The 21,950-nt window shown below is 42.7% G+C and overlaps 1 protein-coding gene and 1 long non-coding RNA gene across 2 annotated transcripts in view; one reads left to right on the top strand and one right to left on the bottom strand.

The window, feature by feature from the left end:
• Positions 1–542: 542 nt before the first annotated feature.
• LOC138262352 (olfactory receptor 10C1-like) lies at positions 543–1,493 on the top strand. The gene is given in 1 exon segment (XM_069212250.1): positions 543–1,493. A coding segment is annotated over 1 exon segment (951 nt).
• A 15,962-nt stretch (positions 1,494–17,455) lies between these two features.
• Positions 17,456–21,950, bottom strand: part of LOC138260696 (uncharacterized) — a 28,044-nt gene continuing 23,549 nt past the window's right edge. Inside the window, exon 3 of the long non-coding RNA XR_011198927.1 lies at positions 17,456–17,528. This is a non-coding gene — a long non-coding RNA (uncharacterized lncRNA). The remainder of the gene's footprint in view (positions 17,529–21,950) is intronic.

Here is a 21,950-nt window from a genome sequence, read left to right as displayed (position 1 = left end):
CTCTAGTGCTGAATGGACTCTAGGGACAGTGAGTTACACTATGTGAAACAGGGCAGGATGGGTTTGTGTCCATATTATGAAGGAGAAGGGGAGGGAGAAGTGGTTTTAGTGTGATCAGCAGTTTTATTTGTCTACAGTAGAGGTTGTACTTCTGATGTATCGATCGAATGAGATTTGGGGATAGATTAGGATTATGCATGATGTGGGGTCTCATTCAGAGGTGGATGGTAAGAGCATTTTCTTTTTTTTTCATTGAGAAAGCACCAGCTTTGACGACAAGAGTGACTTCGTCGAAAATACAAATTGGTCATGAACTCTAAATTTGGGTGTCCAGCAGGGATGCCATCTGAGCCGTTGGCTGCTAAATGAAGCCCTTAGTGCGGAGACTGATGAGTGGAGTATGTGTAAATTTAAGGAATTTGGGGAACAAGCTTCATTTTTCTCTGGCATAGGCAGTGTGATCCACACCATCTACATCTTTCTGCTGCTGACTGGTTCGCCACAATCTCTGCAGGCAGAACAACAATACAAACACCAGACCAATGGGGCATGTGAACCAGTCCTCCGTGTCAGAATTTATCATCTTAGGCTTTACTGGTTCCCCTGAGATCCGCTTCCTACTTTTCATCATCTTCTCGATTGGCTACCTCATCACTATAATGGGAAATGCCACAGTGATGTTAGTCCTGCATGTAGACCCCAGCCTACACACCCCAATGTATTTCCTCCTCCGCAACCTGTCATTTCTGCAGATCTGCTATTCATCAGTCACAGTGCCCAAGATGTTGACCAACCTCTTGGCAGAGGACAAGAGTATCTCGTTCATTGGCTGTGCCACCCAAATGCACTTCTTGCTGTCCTTGGGCACAACCAAATGTTTCCTATTAGCTGTAATGGCGTACGAAAGGTACACAGCGGTATGCCACCCCTAGCACTACCCTCTTATTATGAACAAGAGACTGTGCCAGGGTCTGGCTGCCGGATGTTGGGCCAGTGGTACCCTGCTCTCCTTAGGCAACACATCGTTTATCTTTACATTGCCATTCTGTGGACCCAACATCATCAACCACTTCTTCTGCGACATCCCTCCTGTCCAGGAGTTGGCATGCACGGATACATCTGCTAATGAAGTTACAACCTTTGTTTTCTGTGTGGTCATTCTTCTCACCCCCTTTCTACTCACCCTCACCTCCTATGCCCGAGTGGCCTCCACCGTTCTGAAGATACGTTCTGTTGAGGGACAACGTCGTGCCTTCTCCACCTGCGCTGCCCACCTGACTTCTGTCAGTCATTTTTATGGTACTGCCTCATTCATGTACCTGCAACCTAAGGCCAGCTATTCCCTGGAGGTGGGCAAACTACTGGCTCTGTTTTACAGTGTCATTACCCCAATGCTAAACCCACTGATCTACACTCTGAGGAACAAGGAAGTGATGGGGTCCCTGCGGAGGATCAGCAGCAAGCTGTCAGCTGCAAATAAGCTGCAAAAATGATGATGTTGATGGATACATCATTGCTGACTAACATTGGCACCAATAACCCTTTTGATGATTTGTATTTATTGTGTATTGACCACTAATCACCTGGAACAGATGTGTGAAGATGTTATAACAAATGAAACATAGGAACTTTGCTTTGAATATTATTAGAAAGGCAATGATTGGTAGAGTGATGCGTTAGCGAAATGTGTGTGGAGAATCCAGAAGTTACAATTAGCATTTTACTTAAGAGCCCAGATAGTGTTCTTGATAACTATCAATTTGATGTTGGTTGTTAAAAATGATGTTGATGTGGACAATCTCCTTGCCAAATTAATTGAACCCACTGGGAGTATTTTTATGCCGATCAGAAGGGTGGAGTTTTTAGTTTGAGTGAGAGGGTTGTCCAGGGTTTGGTTGTCAGGGCGAGCAATTACTTGATTCTTCAGGAGGAGAGAACCTGGGGAAGAGACGTCTAGGGTAATTCTAGTGTGACCACCCGTCTGCTATTGGCACGAATGGCCTTTTATTTAAGGACAATATTTGTTGCCCATTGAGGTTATTTCAGACCGTGTTTATGTATAATTTGAAGGTGGAATCTACTAACAATTAGAGGAGTGACCCCTTTGGCGTCTTTAGAAGCTACTCAACACCATGTGACAGTCAGCCTCATGCGTACCTTGGCACCCTTTGTGTTTTGGGGCAGCAAGTTATAAAAAAGCTGTCCAGAAGAAGCAGCACGTGCACTGGGGGACAGTGGTATAAGGTTAGCACCCGCAGCACCAGCGGTGCATGGGGACGGGAGGTGAGCAAGCTCCAGGAGGCTCCTCAGTAGAGTACACTGAATGGGTCTGGGAGGTTTTGAGTGGTGGGCGGAGTAGGGGGGCCCCCTTCATGTACTCAAGTTTTGTTACGCCATTGCTGGGGGAGTGAGTTCAGGTAGCAGCACAGACGGTCTCCGTCACCTGCACCCACCACCAGACCTGTGGCCAACATAAGCATCAAGGCTTTTTTGAGGAACAAGCCAGCAAATTCAAAAAGAGAGATGAGCAAGACCTGTGGTCTGGTTGTGAGCCAAAACAAAATCCAAGCCAGCAAAAAAACCAGTATGTAAATTAAAGAGCAAAGATTAAAACAAGGTATGATATATACCCTTTGATATTAAAAAAAAGGCTGTTTATAGAACTTTTTTTTTTCACTTTTTTCGTTGACAGGTAATATTTTTAAACACTAACATTTCCATAACTCCAATGCCCTAACCACACTGGTTTAAGTGATAAATGTAAATCTCTTTATTTTAGTTTGTCATGTACCTTGCCCTTTACTCACGAGACGCCTGGGATTTCAGTTTGTTTTGTTATGTGCACCATAAATATTGACAATTGAAAAAAAAAATCAAACAAAACATTGGATTTTCAGGGAATAAGATGAGGAATGCTTAATTTAGGATGAGAAAATATAGCTTTCAACAATGTTTTATATAATTTTGCAGACTGAAAAATAAGTTCTGCTCGGAGGGAGGGTGACGTGGGTGGAAATGTTGAGGGCTTGTGGGGGAGGCAACACAGAGGGTGGGGGTATAAAAAAAGCACCTTGACATGGGCACTGGTAGCTTGTCATATCACTTTTTTGTCATGGCTAATGGGGGGGGAAGGGCAACAAGGACAATTGGAGGAGGGAGGGCAGATAGGGGCAAGCCAACATCAACACCAAATCCTATGATGGAAGCAAGGGAAAGGGCATTTTAACATGGAGGGCAATCAGAAGGAGTAAGGGAGGATGACTGGGGGCACACCAGAGGGAGAGGCGGAAGGAGGGAACAAACCAACACGGACAACAAACAGAGGGAGTGCGGGTGGGGCTCAACCAGCACAGAAAACAAATGCAGGGAGGATGGGTGATAGCAAGCCAACACAGACTCAGTAAGGAGGGAAGAAAGATGGATGTGGACAAGCCAACACAGACAACATACAGAAGGAGGGAGGAAGGCTGGGAGGGAGCGAGCCAACAGTAGCAACCACCGGAAGGAGGGAGGGATGTAAACCAACACACATAAAAAGAAGGAGGGTGTGTGGGGGCAATCCAACATGTACAACATTGAGAGGAGAGCAGATGATTACAAGCAGCTGGTCACGGGAGAAACATGGAAGGAGGACAAATACCCCAGGGAACCAGTTGAAAATCATGGAGGGTGGAAGTACATGAGGAAGCCAGCTGGAAAAGGCACCATCTGGCAGAGTTCTTAAGCCCAAAGAAAAATGTAGTGCCTAAAAAAATGAGCAGTAAAAGGATACAATTAATCGTTCATGAGCCAGGTAGGTGTCCCTTTTTCTTTGTTTATTTGCAGGGATGGTCCCTATATTGTTTAAACTTGTAGTTCACTCACTCTCTGCAGTGAGGTGATTGCAGTTAGGAAGGCTGTTATACGAGTGAGTGATTACCGATCTGCTTTGTGCATAGGCTCATACGGTTGTCATCAAGTGTGTTAACACTGTGTTTAGGTTACATATCAGTGCTGGGACTGTTCTGGGGGGGGGGGTGAAATTCTGTTTGAGCCCTCTAAGAACATTGTCCCCACTGGCGAGGTGAAGAAGCCTGTTACATGAAGTGACCCTTGTGTAGGCTTCTATTGCTGCCAGGTGCACCTTCAGTTTTGAATAGGTTAGCCCACTTTCCAACAAGTGAGTGAGGTCTGTTAGTAAAGGTCCCCCATTTTGCTCTGGTTTCCATTCTTTTGTTCTAAGTGCACCAATGGATATATCTTCTGCACTTTGCTGTGTAGCATTGTCTTGTGGTAGGCTTCCTTGCCTCCTTTAGTATTTCCATGGTTTTATACAGAAGCTGTAGGTGTCAGGAGCCAGGCCGCTAAATTGAGTGTTGCTAGCTCCGGGTGATACACCTTTCCCTCCTGCATTGTGAGGTCTGGTTCAGGTTTGATCTATAATATTTGTCCCCAGGTTTGAGTACCAGGTCTGTCTGACCCATTGCGGGGCTGAGGATGAGGTGTGTCCTTGGTTGGCTTTCGCCAGAACCTTGGGTACATGGGGAATTGGTGGAAAGGTGTAAGCAAAGCTCCCTCACCATTTTAGTGACATTGAGAGTCCCTTCTGACTAGTGGTGTTGAAAGTGGAGGCAAAGTGTTGACATTTTGTTTCCTCTGCTGTTGTGAACAGATCGATTGTTGGATTGCCCCACGGCCTGAATATTTTCTCCAGTGTTTCCTGTGTTGAGGAATGTCAGCCTGCCTTCCATGTAATCTATCACTCCTCTTGCCCCCTATTAAATCTAACCTTTGGAGACTTCCTCTCCAGCTGTATCCTGACCAGAGCTCTAGACTTCAAAGATCCTTCCCAACCTCTCCTAGCAATGTCTCCCTTGCCTCACCATCACATTTTACTGAGTGGAAAAATGTGGGTGTTCCTCTGCTGAAAAACCTCCATTTGTTGACTTTGCCGCCAAAATATATTTTTAAAAAGGCAGTAGTTCGACAAGTCTTCTACTTCATCAAAAGTAATTAACTCCTTGACCATGTTAAAGCTGGAGTCCACCTTCTCCGTGGGACAGGATTAGTTCAAATGACGTGTACCAGATTCTTGATCAAGTAAATAGAGCAGTTTCTATATAATACAGGATCTTAGTACCATGTTCATATCCATTGATTAGTACTTGGCTGTAACAAACTAGTGTAATGCTCAGGCATGACTTCTCTTTTCTGTCTGAGACAACCCAAAGAGGTCTACCTCCCCCACCACCCTTTTATATGTCATTTTCAATTACTCTGATTTACAGAATTTCTCAGATGTCATCTCTGATCATTTTGCTGTTTAATATTTATTTCATCCAGTTACCTTTACTAATACTCATCTTTCTTTTCTAGCAAATGCCAAATGCTGATGCTACCCAATCCTTCAATGATGATCTGGGCTCTGCTCAAGAGGCGTTTCAGTCCTGCATGATAGAATTTGTCGCCTGACTGAAGGCTCATTAAAATCTAGTATTAGAGATATTTTCACCTTCAGATAATTAAACTGCTATATGCTTCATCAGACATCTGCCCCTGGCTCCACTGTCTGCTCTCACCTTTCCAGACATGAAACGGACTTCAAGATGATGTGTACTTGTCACGGTGCACTCCGTGTAGAATGCCCTGCCCTACCTCTGCATTGTATCACTCCTTGCAGTCTCTACAGAACCCTAAAGTCTAAGAGAGAACAGTTGATTCCTAAAAATACAAGGGTTGTAATAGAATGTCCTCATTCTAGCTGTGAAACATTTGGACTCTCTCCATCTTGAGCTTTGTTGTAACTCGATTTTTCCTCCAGTGCTTCTTTAGTTATCTTGTAGTAATGGGATCAAACTTGTTTGCCAGTTTTTTTAGATTGTCTTGTTTTGGGGTTGGGGGAATCATGGAAGTGGAGGAAGCCCGAGTGTATTGCAAAGGATTCAATGTATTTTATAGGGCATCAATTGCCATTAACCGTCAAAGGAACTAGAATTAGACCCAGAATCATCACATTCAACCATTCAATCTTTAAGCCTGTTCAATTTGGGTATGCTAAGATTAATGTTACTGGGCCAGTGCGCTTTAAAATGCACATATTCTCCAAAAATAATAATTCTTCGTATTATACATTGGACCGAAACAGTGATGGAACCCACCGCCCCCAAGTAATTTTGAATCAGACTTTAAATTTGGCCAAAATGTGGGTTTAGTTGTGTCCATGGGCTAATGTGCCCTGTTTACAAGGGTTACAGGCAATTTGGTTGCCTCCCCCAGAGACTGAGCCAGTGGTCTTCAAACGTTTAACCCCTCCCTCACCCTAATGGGGCCCACCCTTCAAATTGTTCACAATTATTCTATTAATTTGCCAATGGCCAAATATGTATAGACTTTTTTAAACATTGTAGTTATGCTCTCTTAGTGTTTAAAAAATGCATTCAAATACATGATGCCAAACTATGCTGGTCAGGTATGCAAGTATGCACAGTGTGATTATTGGGGGTGGGGATTTTGAAGACCCTTCGCTTTACTAAGTGCCAGCATGTAAATAAATGACAAAACATGTTAGTGGTGGCCCATTATTGTTGCTCATTGTTTTCAGCTTGAAACAAAGTCCTGTAGTCAGCATAATGCTCGTGTTGGCAAAAGCCTGGTAGCCTCCTTGGGATCATTTGAGGCTCCCCCAATGACCCACCCTCGAAGTTGGACTCTATCTGTGAAAAAGGAGAAGGAAAGATGTAGTGGTTTGTAGTAGAGTAGGCATGTTCTTAGTTCATAGTGAATGTTATATTTATCCACGTTTGTTTTATTTCCTTTTCTGTGCACGGGAGCATTCCTTTGTATTCTATTTGGAATGCATTGTTTGATTAACAAGTCAGTTGCTTCTCTATGCTTGCTCCTGTCAGCCAACGGCTCCGCTGCTGGGAACTTTACTAAGAATAAACAAAACATCTTTCCATCTTGTTTTTGGAATTTAATTACAACATTTTGGCGACGAGCGTTCCCAGCAGTGCCAGTCACATCGGAGGAAAATTACCAGTTGGTTGAATTAGCTACTCACTTTTTATTTACTACAACTACAGGATTTTGGCTTCTCTTCTACTGTCAGTGGGTAGGAAATGGATGTTTGTTATCTTCAGCTATCTCCTGATTTATTGACTTGCCCAGCGTGGGTCAGCAATTAAGGCTGTTCTCAGCTTGTAGCTTTCCATCTAAGCTAAGGGTTTACATTTCAATTTCGGAGTCCTGGCAGCACTTATTTAACAGCCAGTCTTCCGGCTTGAACGTAACTTATGTGACCTCATTTTGTTTTCTTTTCATTGTATTCTTCAAATTAGTCACATATAACGTGACTTGAGTTTCATTTTGCTCAAGATGTCAGCAACCTAATTTCATTATTAAACTGTCAAAAAGTGAGTATCAGCTCCTATTTTTTTTTTTGTTTGTTTCTGATTTGATTATATAAATATATTGTGGATCAAATTTGCATACCAACAAATCAACCTGTCCTGCCTTATTTAAAGAGTGTTTCAAATGTGGTAAAACTGGACATTTTTAGACAGTTTGCAGATCTCAAAGGAATGTTAATTCAATTGTTGGAAAACAATTGGAGACTGAACATGGTATCCAAGATGTCGAAAGTGTAGTCTTGATGATTACCGAAGATAAGCCTAAGCAACATAATATTTTTGACACTGACATTGACAACCAGATATATCTTCCTCCAAAGTGCGAAGTTATCATTGATGGATTCTCAACTATAATGCTAGTGGATTCTGGATCACCTTTTTCTATCATATCTGAGGCATTTTTCAACAAAAACTGGTCTGGACGGAAGTTGGAGAGCAATGACATTAAAGCTTATGGTTACAGTCAGACAATAATTCATTTTAGGTTATTTTGTAGCTTCTATTTCTTGTCATGATTACAATATTTTAGGTAACATTTATGTAGTTGACAAAGGACAGCATGTTTTGGGATGGAGACATCAAGGTAATCTTGGAATGGTTTTGGATGCATCTGCTGATGTTAAAGTGTATTGCATGACCATACAGCAAGGTATTGAAGTGATTATTTCAGAGTACAAGAATGTCTTTAGAAAAGAATTGGGTACTGTTAAAGGATTCACACATAACATTAAATTGAAAGTGGGAGCATTATCAGTCAGACACAAGTTGAGGGATGTTCCACTTAGTGTTAGGAAAGAACTTAGTATTTTGCTTGATCAATTACTTAAGGATGGTGTCATTGAACCAGTAGACTCCTCTGAATGGGGTTCTCCCATAGTTTTAGTTTAAAAAAAGAGTGGGTCTTTGAGATTATGTGCAGATTTGAGATCATTAAATAAACAAATTATTATTGATTGCCACCCCCTACCAAAGATCCAAGAACTTTTTGCACTGTTGGGTGGAGCAAATTTTTTTCCATCTCTTGATCTCAAATCAGCATATCATCAGCTTACTCTTGATGAGGAATGCAGACATTTAACTACATTTATAACTCCAGAAGGGGCTTTCAGATATACCTGCATGCCGTTTGGGTTGGCATCCGCTTCATCCGTATTCCAAAAGCTTGTGCATAGGCTATTTGGAAACATGGATGGAGTTATGGCTTTTCAAGACGACATTCTAATTTTTGCTGATACCATTGATTCTCATAATATGAGATTGTCAAAAGTACTGTCAGTTTTACAAGAAAAAGGGATGACACTACAAATGGAAAAATGTAACTTTTTAACACAGGAGGTAGAGTATTTAGGACACACCATATTTTCGAAGGGTATAGCTCACAAATCTTGTTTGTTACAAGCTATAAAAGAGATGGGCATACCCTCTGATAAAGATCAATTAAGATCTTACTCTAGGTTTGTGTTTCATTTTTCCCAAATAGCGTTACCTTTAAGAAATTTACTTAAGAAAGGAGTAAAATTTACATGGTTGAGTGAACATCAGGAGGCGTATGATACACTTAAAAAAAGCATTATTGAGGCTGCACCATTTTCTCAGTTCAATCAAAGTTTACGTTGTGCTGTTTATGTTGATGCCAGATCTGAAGGGTTAGAGGCAATACTTACTCAGAAAATTCAAGTCACAGAAAATACTGTGGCTTTCGCTTCAAGACCTCTTTCAGTATCTGAATCTTAATATTCAACTATTGAGAGAGAAGCTTTAGCATGCACATGGGCAGTGGAACATTTTAAAACTTATTTGTGGGGGAGAGAATTTACCATTAAAACAGATCACAAACCCTTATTAGTGTTGCTAAACAGTAACAGTACTGGTAGAGCATCTTCTCGTCTAGTCAGGATTTTGTCAAAAATATATGAGTATAATTTAAAAGCAGTACATATTCAAGGAATTCTCAATAGTGTGGCTGACTGTCTACCTAGATTACCTGACAATTCTGTTAAATTGTTTCCTGAGACATTAGAAGAATGTGTGGTTGCTACTATAGATGATATTTTACCCCTATGTAAGGATGAGTTTTCCAAGGATGCCTGGTGTAAGAGTTGTAGTGAGGATGAAGAATTACAAAACATTCAAAAAATTGTAACAAAGAATAGCCTCGTCAAAGGGTATTGTCACCATCTATGCAGATATATTGGAAGGTCAGAAATTCATTTTCAGTATCAGGGGATTTAATCTTTTAAGATGATTGCGTGATTCCCTAAGGCGCTTCGCCCCAATATTATTAAGTTAGCTCACGTATGACACTTAGGGGAAACCTTAACTAAAAATAAAATAAGAGAAATGTTTTGGTGGCATTATATGGATAGGCAAATTTCAGGATTTGTCAAACAACGTGTAATTTGCTCTAATTCTGATAAGTCTCTTGCCACCAGTAAATTTGTACCTGTTAAATCTGAGTTTCCAACAAGACCATGGAACAAAGTAGCATTGGATATTTTGGGACCGTACGATTATCCAGCTAGGTGCAAGATGTATGCTATTGTACTTATTGATTACTTTTCTAAATGGGCAGCGGTCAAATGGATTGCTCAACCCACCACTGACAGTGTTATAAGATTTTTAAAAGATTTTTTTTTAAGGAGGGGTTACCACCTAGCATGCTCCAAATATGAATGGCCTTGTGGAAAGATTTAATAGGGTTATTGTGGAGGCTGTACAATCGGCCATAATCAATAGGTTTAATATCAAAGAATTTGTTGAAGAAAAGATTTGGGCATACCATTCGTCCCCCAATTTGACAACTGGGTTTTCACCATTTTCCATACTCAAAGGGTGTGTTCCACGCACCACTTTATCCCCTGCTTGGTTGAGAAAAGTATTGCCCATTATTGACCTTAGAAAAAGGTATTCCGAGGCCAAAACAAAAGTTGACAAGAAAAATAAGGGAGAATTAGACAAACATAATATTGATAATACTAAGGTGAAAATTGGAGATTTTGTCAGGCTCAAACTTCCTTATTGAGTGAGAAAGGGTGAGTCAAAGTTTTCAAAAGCATTCAAGGTTGTATGTGTGGGAAACCTCAGTCAAGTTTAATAATGGTTCATGGTGAAGTGTAAGCAGAGTTGCTAAGGTCACAAATGGTACTGAAAAACAGGTTGCTAATTCATATATGGATTTGTCTTCAGGGGTGATGAAGAACATATGTATGGATAAATCGCAATACTTTTCTCTTTCAGATATTGAACGTGACAGTAACACAGAAAGATCTCAGTTGACACCTGGTATTGTGGGTAATGAGGAAACTCCTATTGATTGCAATGAGGACTTTGAGATTATTGATTCCACTTTTGTGCCTATTGTGCCAAATGTCAATCGGAAGGATAATGTACAAGTCAAAGATTATGTCCATGAAAGAGTCAACAATGATAGTGTAGATCTTCCTAAAAGAGTATTTGCACTACCAAAAAAATATGCTGATTTTGTTTTGTGCTAAGTTATTTATTTTTATTATAATATTGAAGAGAGGAGGTATGTAGTAGTTTGTATAGTAGACATGTTCTTAACAGTTCATAGTGAATGTTATATTTATCAACATTTGTCTTATTTCACGAGTGCACAAGAGCATTCCTTTGTATTCTATTTGGAATGCGTTGTTTGATTAACGAGTCAGTTGCTTCTCTATGCTTGCTCCTGTCAGCCAGCCGCTCTGCTGCTGGGAACTTTACTAAAAATAAACAAAACTTTTTTCCAGCTTGTTTTTGAAATCGAAGTTGGACTGACTGAGTAAACTGATTGATGGGGTGATTCCTGGAGCAGGGACCCTGTATCTCCCTAGTCTCTCCAAGGTGTCGCCATAACAGAATAGCTTAAACTGCAACTGGAATCAACCTCACTAGCTGCTATCCTAGCCACTGCCAATATCCTGCCACTAAAAGATGGAGCCAAGGAATCGAGTTGGCAAAGTGATAAATCTGCTCAATCTCACTTTGGCCTGGAATTATACAAATGAACAGCATGAATGCAATGTTGTGACGGCTACTGAACAAGGCTGCACATTTAAAATGGAATAAGGCGGCTCCAGAAATGAAATCTAATTTGTTAAGATACTTGCAGTCAGGATATTGAAATTTGTCTTGATGCTTCCTCAAATCCTGATACAATCTTAGCCTTCAAAACAGTTTGCACCCAGGTCCCCATGACCCTCAACAATTTCTGGAAGACCCAGTGTAGATTACTTGGTCCAGTGTTCAGGGGCGTACCATGACTTGATGATGCTCTGAAGAATATACCTAGATCAAGAATTGAGACTGTGGCTTGTCTCTAAAGATACACATTTGCTGGAAGTGGGCTGGACCGAAGACAAGAATATATTGCTAGACCTTCAACATGGTTTTAGACTGCAAAGAAGACGCTGAACCAATTTATGAAAATAACATTTTCTTGCAGGTAAGTACATGTTTTGCCAAGTGCTGCTCTCTGTATCCTAAGGAACAAAAGAGGGTGCTGAAAATAGAGGGGAGACAGGAAAAGAGGAAACACGTATGAACAAAACACACTCACCACCAACCCTGTGTTTACATTTGTACACACAACATAGCACAAATGCATTGAGCCAAAAATGATAAGAACCTTTACATATTTTCTCATAATTCTCTTTATTTGTTATTTTTCCTTTTCAACATGTTTTTTTTGTTGGCCACATATTAACTTGTCATTTGTAGACATTAGGATGAAGTGACATAGCCAATACTACATCATCACAATACACCAAAAACATACAGAACAAAAATAGGCCAACCCTTACCCTTAATAAAATTTCATTAATAAGAGTTTTTCGTTATCTTCAGTTCCCCACTTTTTATTTGCGCCGGTGCGTGTTTTGGGGTACAACCAAACACGGTCAGTCACCTTCTTCAGGGCTCAGTAAAAAAGAGCAAAGGGCGGGCTTGGTACGAGGCTAGTCATCTATAAACAAACAGGGCTGTACTTAGGAAAGAGGAATCTAATGATGATTGCGAGGAGCCCACAATGACAATTAGACAATTAGATGATTAGACATCAGCTGAAATAAGACATTCTTACATGGTTAGACTTCCATCCACACCCCGGCCTCACCCTACCCTTCCTGAACCCCGGTTGATAGAGCAAACAGGCCCGCCCCCATCCGCACACCCCAACCTTTCACTGGATGGTAGATATAGCAGCGGAAGTATGTACATTATTGAGGGGTGCTGCCACGCATCGAACCTTGGAACATGCAGCACTGTCTATCTTGGGCGGTCAGAGCGGTGTCAGCACGTGCTTTTTGCTTCTCTCTCTCTAGGCACACTGTGTTCTTGGCGCAGCTGAGATGACAACTTTAAATCACTCCAACGCAAAGCACTTATGGGGTACCAACGTGCAACACAAGCGCTGTGCCTTGAAGTGACTTCATGGTGCCGGTTTAGTGTTGAGTAGATCCCTTCGATCAAACTTTACACATTTCGGTGTTGAACGCAACATTCTGTGCTGCAATGCTAGCCAGCCAGCTAGATGCTAATCTCATCCCCTCCTAAAGGGAAGTTCGTGCGTCCCAGGGTATCTTCAGATCCAGAGAGAAGTGTCAGCACTTGCACCTCTCAGGAAACACAAGATATCAGGATACCAACCCACGATGATGTCATGGATTCAGCCATGATCTATCAATCAATCAGTGTGACATCAAAACATACTTATCCTATCATGATAGTACCATACTGGAACCCGCCCATGACCGTACTATAGTGATCCACCCATCCACCGAATGACATGAAACATATTTATAAGTACTATATCAACTAATGATTGTGCCACACAGCAACCCACCCCATGATTGTATGTATAGAAACCCACCATGACTGCCAGTGCAGTGCATAAATGTTCCAGAAGATTGATCCACCTGTGACTGTGCTACAGAGGAATTCACCCATGACTATACGTTGTAGGAACCCATCTCTGACCGTGTCACAAAGAAATCTACTCCCATCCACCGAACCAACCACTGTAACCATGTAATACAGGACACAATTATAGGCCAGTGGCAGGGAAAAACACTATTAGTGGCGGGAACATGCGTTCTGCGCTTTAGGCATGTTCGCTGGAGACAGCCTGCCCTAATACAATCACCTGGACTAGAAAGCACCTTCCGAAAAACCCAGAGAACCCAAGAAAGTGCTCTATTTAGGGCGCTGTACAGTCAGGGAAGAGAAAGACAGTCATCCTCCCCGATAAGATAACACCGTGGGTGACCCAGTCTGCCTGTGTCCCCATCACAATCTGCTGACACATCTGAACAGCACGTATGCATGGAAGAAGGGAAACTATGAGTTCTGAATGACCACATGGACCAAACACAAACAGTGCAAGGAACTCACACGGAGCTATTGGATTTGTATAGCCTAGTTAGTAGTCAGTCATTTGGTTACTGAGGTTAGTTTGCATGCTGTGTGGGGGCTTGTTTCGTATGATGTAATTATTATAGGAGCTATGAGGCACAATTACTAGCCGGAATGAATATTGTTATGGTTTCAAAAGAACTTGAAGGCAGATAGTTATGATATTTTTAGAGAAAGGTACACTGATGAGAGAGACAGATGTTAGGTAGAAAGAAGCAGAGGTTGATTTAAAAAATATAACTGATTGGAAGGTCAGTTTTTAATACAGGAGTTTAAGAGTTACAACAGGTTGAGAATATTAGCTTCAATTTGTGGATGTAAACCTGTTGAAAGAAACAGTTTTATTTTAAAGATACTTCTCACAGTAAAAAGAAGGGACAAATAAGAGCATCTTTTTATATACCCACTATACTGTATTAAATATATAGAAGTATTGTTCATGCAAATTATATGCACCATAAACAATATAGTATAGAAAATGTTTGTAAACATCCATCAACTTGAAACTATAACAAGGCAATTAACATACAGACACATTGCAGTAACCATAGTATAATCAGTGCCAGGTTTGGAAGTGGCCTGAACTGCACCCCAACAGAACATGCACCATGTCCAGCAGAATGGTGATCTGTGGTCACCTTCTCCTTCTAGGATCCACCTTGCCACGGAGTGGAGCGAACCCGGTGATAAACATTACCCAAACTAGAAGCACTTTCTCAGTTTCGAAAATAGAAGAGAGCCCTAGTTCAAGTGGTGTTCAGCCAGAGACAACGCCGACGATCTTGTGCATAATGCCTACCAGTGACATTTCCGCTCCTGCCCGGAAGAAGGCAGGTTGAGAATGTTTGCATTCAGTTTGTGGATGTAAACCTGTTGAAACAAACAGTTTCATTTAAAGATACTTCTCACAGTAAAAAAAAGGGAAACACAGTTTGACAAATAAAAGAATCTTTTTATATACCCACTACACTGTATTAAATACTATACTATAGAAGTATTGTTAATGCAAAATTATATGCATCATAAACAATATAGTATAGAAAATGTTTGTAAACAAGCATCAACTTGAAAATATAACAAGGCAATTAATATATAGACACATTTCAGTAACCATTAGTATATTCAGTGCCAGGTTTGTCACTCATTCAATGCATGGTTTGGAAGAGGCTGAACAGCGACCCAACAGAACAGACATCATGTCCAGGAGAATGGTGGTGTCTATGGTCACCTTCTTCTTCTAGCATCCACCTTGCCTTGTAGTGGAGCGCATCCGGCCCTAAACAATACCCAAACTAGAAGCACTTTCTCAGTTTCAAAACGAGAAGAGAGCCCTAGTTAAATCAAGTGGTGTTCAGCCAGAGACAACACTGACGATTTTGAGTAAATTGCCTGCCAGTGAAGTTTCAGGTCCTGCCCAGAAGAAGGCCCAGACCCCACTCAACCCAAACTAGACAGCACTTTCTAATGTGAGGAGAGAGCGCCCTGGTGGGCGGTGCTTGAGCCAGAGTCGGAAGCCATCGTGGGTGGTGTAGGCAGCAGAAAGCCTGCCCCAGCATCACCCAAACTAGAAAGCACTTTCTCAATGCATTCCAATGCAGAAGAGAGGGCCCAGGTCTGGGTGATGCGAGAGCAACAAAACAACAGCATTGATTGTCAGATTGATTAATTCACTGTTGGGTGAATGAGACACACAGCTCATGACTTCCCCCCATTTACTGGCCCTAGGAATTCTGCATGGTTAAGGGCCACTGCACCACCACAGTATGGTAAGGTACAGCACCTAAGTCCAAGACTGGTGTGGCACGGACCCACTGTGAAGCACTGACACACCACCCTTGGTCCTAGTATAACGCCCAAGGATAATAGGCACAGCACCGCGTGAAAGCCTGATTCTTGTGTGGAACCATTTGAAAGCACGCAGTGGCATCGTCGCATTATCTGTTTACAGAAATTATTCCAGCAAACACGTGCCACACAGCGCCAACGTGCAAGCGTGATGTACTAAGCACCCATTCTAGAGCATGGCGCAGCACACCATTCTTGCCAGCGGTAAGTCACGTCAAACAGAGTAACCTTTGGCACATGATTATTGTCAGAAGCAGGGTACAAGAGCAGACCGAGCACAGCACACTAGTCAAGCAAGAAACAGCGACCCCTCCCACACTATAGTGATCCACCCATCAACCGAATGACATGAAATATGAGATATATTTACAAGTACCATATAAACTAATGATTGTGCCACACAGCAACCCACCCCATGATTGTATGTTTAGAAACCCACCCATGACTGCCAGTGCACAAATGTTCCAGAAGATAGATCAACCTGTGACTGTGCTACAGAGGAACGCACCCATGATTATACGTTGTAGGAACCCATCTCTGACCGTGTCACAAAGAAATCTACTCCCATCCACCGAACCAACCTCTGTAATCGTGTAATACAGGACACAATTATAGGCCAGCGGCACGGAAAAACACTATTAGTGGTGGAAACATGTGTTCTGCGCTTTAGGCATGTTCGTTAGAGACAGCCTGCCCTAATAGAATAACCTGGACTAGAAAGCACTTTCCGAAAAACCCAGAGAACCCAGGAAAGTGCTCTATTTAGGGCGCTGTACAGTCAGGGAAGAGAAAGACAGTCATCCTCTCCGATAAGATAAGACCGTGGGTGACCCAGTCTGCCTGTGCCCCCTATAACAATCTGTAGACACATCTGAACAGCAAGTATGCATGGAAGAAGCGAAACTATGTGTTCTGAATGACCACATGGACCAATCACAAACAGTACAAGGAACTCACACGGAGCTATTGGATTTGTATAGCCTAGTTAGTAGTCAGTCAATTGGTTACTGAGGTTAGTTGTCATGCTGTGTGAGGGCTTGTTTTGTTTGATATCATTATTATAGGAGCTATGAGGCACAATTACTAGCCGGAATGAATATTTTTATGGTTTCAAAAGAGTTTTAAGGCAGATAGTTATGAGATTTTTAGAGAAAGGTACACTGATGAGAGAGACAGAAGGTAGGCAGAAAGGATGTTAGGCAGACAGAAGCAGAGGTCGATTAAAAAAATATAACACATTGGAAGGTCAGTTTCTAATGCAGGAGTTTAAGAGTTACAACAGGTTGAGAATGTTAGCTTCAATTTGTGGATGTAAACCTGTTGAAAGAAACTGTTTTATTTTCTCACAGTACTTCTCACAGTAAACTTCTCACAGTAAAAAGAAGGGACAAGTAAGAGCATCTATTTATATACCCACTATACTGTATTAAATATATAGAAGTATTGTTCATGTAAATTATATGCACCATAACCAATATAGTATAGAAAATGTTTGTAAACATCCATCAACTTGAAACTATAACAAGGCAATTAATATACAGACACATTGCAGTAACCATTAGTATAATCAGTGCCAGGTTTGGAAGTGGCCTGAACTGCACCCCAACAGAACATGCACCATGTCCAGCAGAATGGTGATCAGTGGTCACCTTCTCCTTCTAGGATCCACCTTGCCACGGAGTGGAGCGAACCCGGCGATAAACATTACCCAAACTAGAAGCACTTTCTCAGTTTCGAAAAGAGAAGAGAGCCCTAGTTCAAGTGGTGTTCAGCCAGAGACAACGCCGACGATCTTGTGTATAATGCCTACCAGTGACATTTCCGCTCCTGACCGGAAGAAGGCAGGTTGAGAATTTTTGCTTTCAGTTTGTGGATGTAAACCTGTTGAAAGAAACAGTTTCATTTAAAGATACTTCTCACAGTAAAAACAAAAGAGAAGCAGTTTGACAAATAAGAGCATCTTTTTATATACCCACTAAACTGTATTAAATACTATACAATAGAAGTATTGTTCATGTAAAATTATATGCACCATAAACAATACAGTATAGAAAATGTTTGTAAAAAAACATCAACTTGAAAATAGAACAAGGCAATTAATATATAGACACATTTCAGTAACCATTAGTATATTCAGTGCCAGGTTTGTCACTCATTCAATGCATGGTTTGGAAGAGGCCTGAACCGCACCCCAACAGAACACACACCATGTCCAGCAGAATGGTGGTGTCTGTGGCCACCTTCTTCTAGGATCCACCTTGCCTCGTAGTGGAGCGCACCTGGCCCTAAACATTACCCAAACTAGAAGCACTTTCTTGAAACGAGAAGAGAGCCCTATTTCATTCAACTGGTGTTCAGCCAGAGACGACGCCGACGATCTTGTGTAAAATGCCTGCCAGTGACATTTCAGCTCCTTCCCGGAAGAAGGCCCGGGACAGCACTTTCTCATGCAAGGAGAGAGCGCCCCGGTGTGGGCGGTGCGTGAACCAGAGTCGGAGGCCATCGTGGGTGGTGTAGGTAGTAGAGAGCCTGTCCCAGCATCACCCAAACTAGAAAGCACTTTCTCAGTGCATTGCAACGCAGAAGAGAGGGCCCTGGTCTGGGTGACGCGAGAGCAGCAAAACAGAAGCATTGCATGTCAGACTGATTACTTCACTGATAACCTGTGAGTCCACCCCATTAACTGCCCTTCGGGCAAACATCTGTCCCTAGGAATTCTGCATGGTTAAGGGCCACCGATCCACCACAGTATGGTAAGGTACAGCACCCCCAAGTCTGAGAATGGTGTGGCGTGGCACCCACTGTGAAGCATTAAGTGACACACCACCCTTGGTCCTAGTATACCGCCCAAGGATAATTGGTACATTGCGTCGTGAAATCCTGATCCTTGAGCAGAACCATTTGAAGAACGCAGTGGAATTGTTGCATTATCTGTTTACAGAACTTATTCCAGCAAACACGTGCCACACAGCGCCCACGTGCAAGCATGATGTACTAAGCACCAATTGTAGAGCACGGCGCAGCACACCGCTCTTGCCCGCGGTAAGGCAGGTCGAACAGCACAAACTTGGGCACATGATTATTGTCAGAAGCAGGGTACAAGAGCAGACCGAGCACAGCACACTAGTCAAGCAAGAAACAGCGACACCTCCCACCCTATTAACTAATAGCGCCTGCAAACGACCACCACTGCGCTGGAGAGGTCCGAGCCAACCAATGCCCCAACAAAACAGCACTTTCATACCAGTGAAAACATAGGAAGTGCCAGTGTTTGGGCACCGGGCAGTCGGCGATAATCCCGGGGTAGAAACAAAGAAAGACAACTGTTGGACATGGGGGAAGCCTGCCGGAGATGGTGTATTAGATGCACATGGAACCTGCAGAGCTGGTTGGTGAAGGTTAGGTGAAAGGAGGTCTGAAAGGGACACTTTAGGGTCAAAATGTGAAAGTTGGATGCACTGAGGGCATCGGGGAGGGGATAGACTGAACAGATCCTAGTAATGCAGGCTGGAGAATGCCAGTGCCTGAATAAAGGTGTAACGGTAGCCGGGGAAGGGGGACGTAGGTTGCCTACTTGCTTCGCAATTTGGGTCATGTGAGGCAACGCCCAGGGAGCAGTAGCCAGTCCATCGCTTCTGAACTTCGTTTCAAGGGAAGCTGGACTGGTCACCGATACAAATAAGCCTCTCGGGCGAATATGCGAATAAAGGGTCTTATGGTCCTACATAAAAAATTATGCGGGGGAAAAAATACATTGCACGAAAGCTGAAAGGAAAAGATGGGATCCCAACCTTCAGCACAAAAAAAGTGTGCTCTAAGTCTAATTATGAACCCACACACACTCAGCCTCCGTTAAGAGACGCAGAATTATCACCTGATGTTGCCACCAGATGAGTTTAGGCCTCCCAACCAGGAATCCCGGGGAACAGGGAAGGTGGTAGATCGGGTACCCTTGTGAGGCCTCAGTGCTAAAAGATTGCACCCAGTGACTTACCCGGAGATGCGGCCTTCAGAGAGCCTCTGTGCTGTCCAGCTCACACAGTGCGTAATGGCCCTGGGCCCCATGTCATGGTTTTATGGAACACAGGTGCCCTCCCATAAGACATCTCTGCCCAGGTGTGGCCCGGCCTCCCGGTGTCATCGTTCACCCAATCATGTTCATGGCCCTCCTGTTGGTGGGTACATCCTATTGGCTGTCATAGTGGACGCTGGGCACCAACCAGCGTGCCCTCTCCAGGAGATAGGGAATGGCAGACTGGTCCCATCTGGAAAGTTCTAGTTTAGGCAAATGTAGCGTGTTGCCATATTCTGCAAGGGAATGGGGACCCCATTTGGGCCCAGCGCAAGCCCAGACCCCACCAAAAAATTATAGGGTTGTGGGAAAGGCTTTGTTGCCTTGCGCTATCACCAACCCTGATATAAATAATTCATAGTAACTAGACCACGTTCCGCCACACTCATTCATAATCGCACACCTGAACCCCAAACCATAAGATCTTGCCTGGTGGCCGGCTTCACCCCAATCCACGCACCAGAGAGTTGCTTCTTTGCATACATCAGTGGTTATTTTGATGTGGCCGATACGCTGCTAGGGGTTACACTTACCTGACTCATGTGCCATGGTATGCTTGACACTCAACTGTTGATAAGTGTGCACCAAAGAAATGAAGGGGATATTGCTGCGATGCTAGCCGGCCAGCCAGAAGCTGTTCTCATCCCCTCCCAAGATGGTGGTACGAGCGCCCGAGGGTATCTTTAGATCCAGAGAGAAGCGTCAGCACTGGTATCTCTCAGGAAGCAGAAGATATCAGGATACCAACCCACGATCATGTCATGGATTCAGACATGATGTATCAACCAATCAGTGTGACATAAAAACATACTTATCCCATCATGGTAGTACCATACTGTAACCCACCCCATAATTGTACGGTATAGAAACCCACCTAAGACTGCTAATGCACGATCGTGCCAGAAGAGAGATCAACCTGTGACTGTGCTACAGAGGAAGGAACCCATCTCTGACCGTGTCACAAAGAGATCTACTCCCATCCACCAAACCAACCAATGTAACCATGTAATACAGGACACAATTATAGGCCCGTGGCACTGAAAAACAATATTAGTGGCGGGAACATGCGTTCTGCGCTTTAGGCATGTTCGCTGGAGACAGTCTGCCCTAATACAATCACTCGAACTAGAAAGCGCTTTCTGAAAACCCCGGAGAACCGAAGAAAGTGCTCTAGTTAGGGAAGAGAAAGACAGTCACCTTCCCCGATAACATAAGACCGTGGGTGACCCAGTCTGCCTGTGTCCCTATCACAATCTGCTGACACATCTAAACAGCAATCATGCACAGAAGACGTGGAACTATGAGTTCTGAATGACCACATGAACCAAACACAAACAGTGCAAGAAGCTCACATGGAGCTATTGGATTTGAATAGCCCTTACTACCCGTGATGAGGCGTCGAAGTACTTTAAGTTGAATAGCAGGCAACTCAAATAGTTAGTAGCCAGTCATTTGGTTATTGGGGTTAGTTTGCATGCTGTGTAGGGGCTTGTTTCGTTTGATGTGATTATTATAGGGGATACATGAGGCACAATTACTATCTGGAATTAATATTGTTATTGTTTCAAAAGAGCTTTAATGCCGATAGTTACGAGATTTTTAGAGTAAGGTAAACACATGAGAGAGACAGAAGGCAGGCAGAAAGATGCAGCTATGGATTTAAAAAACATAACGGATTGGAAGGTCAGTTTTTCATGCAGGAGTTCAAGGGTTAAAAAACAGGTTGAGAATTTTTGTATTCAGTTTGTATATGTAAACCTGTTGAAAGAAACAGTTTCATTTAAAGATACTTCTCACAGTAAAAAAAAAAGGGAATCATAGTTCGACAAATAAAAGCATCTTTTTATATACACACTACAATGTTTGCAAACAACCATCAACTTGAAAATATAACAAGGCAATTAATATATAGACACATTGCAGTAACCATTAGTATATTCAGTGCCAGGTCTGTCACTCATTCAATGCATGGTTTGGAAGAGGCTTGAACCGCACCCCAACAGAACAGACACCATGTCCAGCAGAATGGTGGTGTCTGTGGTCACCTTCTCCCTCTAGGATCCACCTTGCCTCGTAGCGCACCCGGCCCTAAACATTACCCAAACTAGAAGCACTTTCTCAGCTTCTAAACGTGAAGAGAGCCCTAGTTCATTCAAGTGGTTTTCAGCCAGAGACAACGCTGACGATCTTGTGTAAAATGCCTGCCAGTGACATTTCAGCTCCTGCCCGGA

Source organism: Pleurodeles waltl, chromosome 10 (genome assembly GCF_031143425.1).
Source record: "Pleurodeles waltl isolate 20211129_DDA chromosome 10, aPleWal1.hap1.20221129, whole genome shotgun sequence".
NCBI lineage: Eukaryota > Metazoa > Chordata > Amphibia > Caudata > Salamandridae > Pleurodeles > Pleurodeles waltl.
This window is presented reverse-complemented; position numbering and strand designations above follow the sequence as displayed.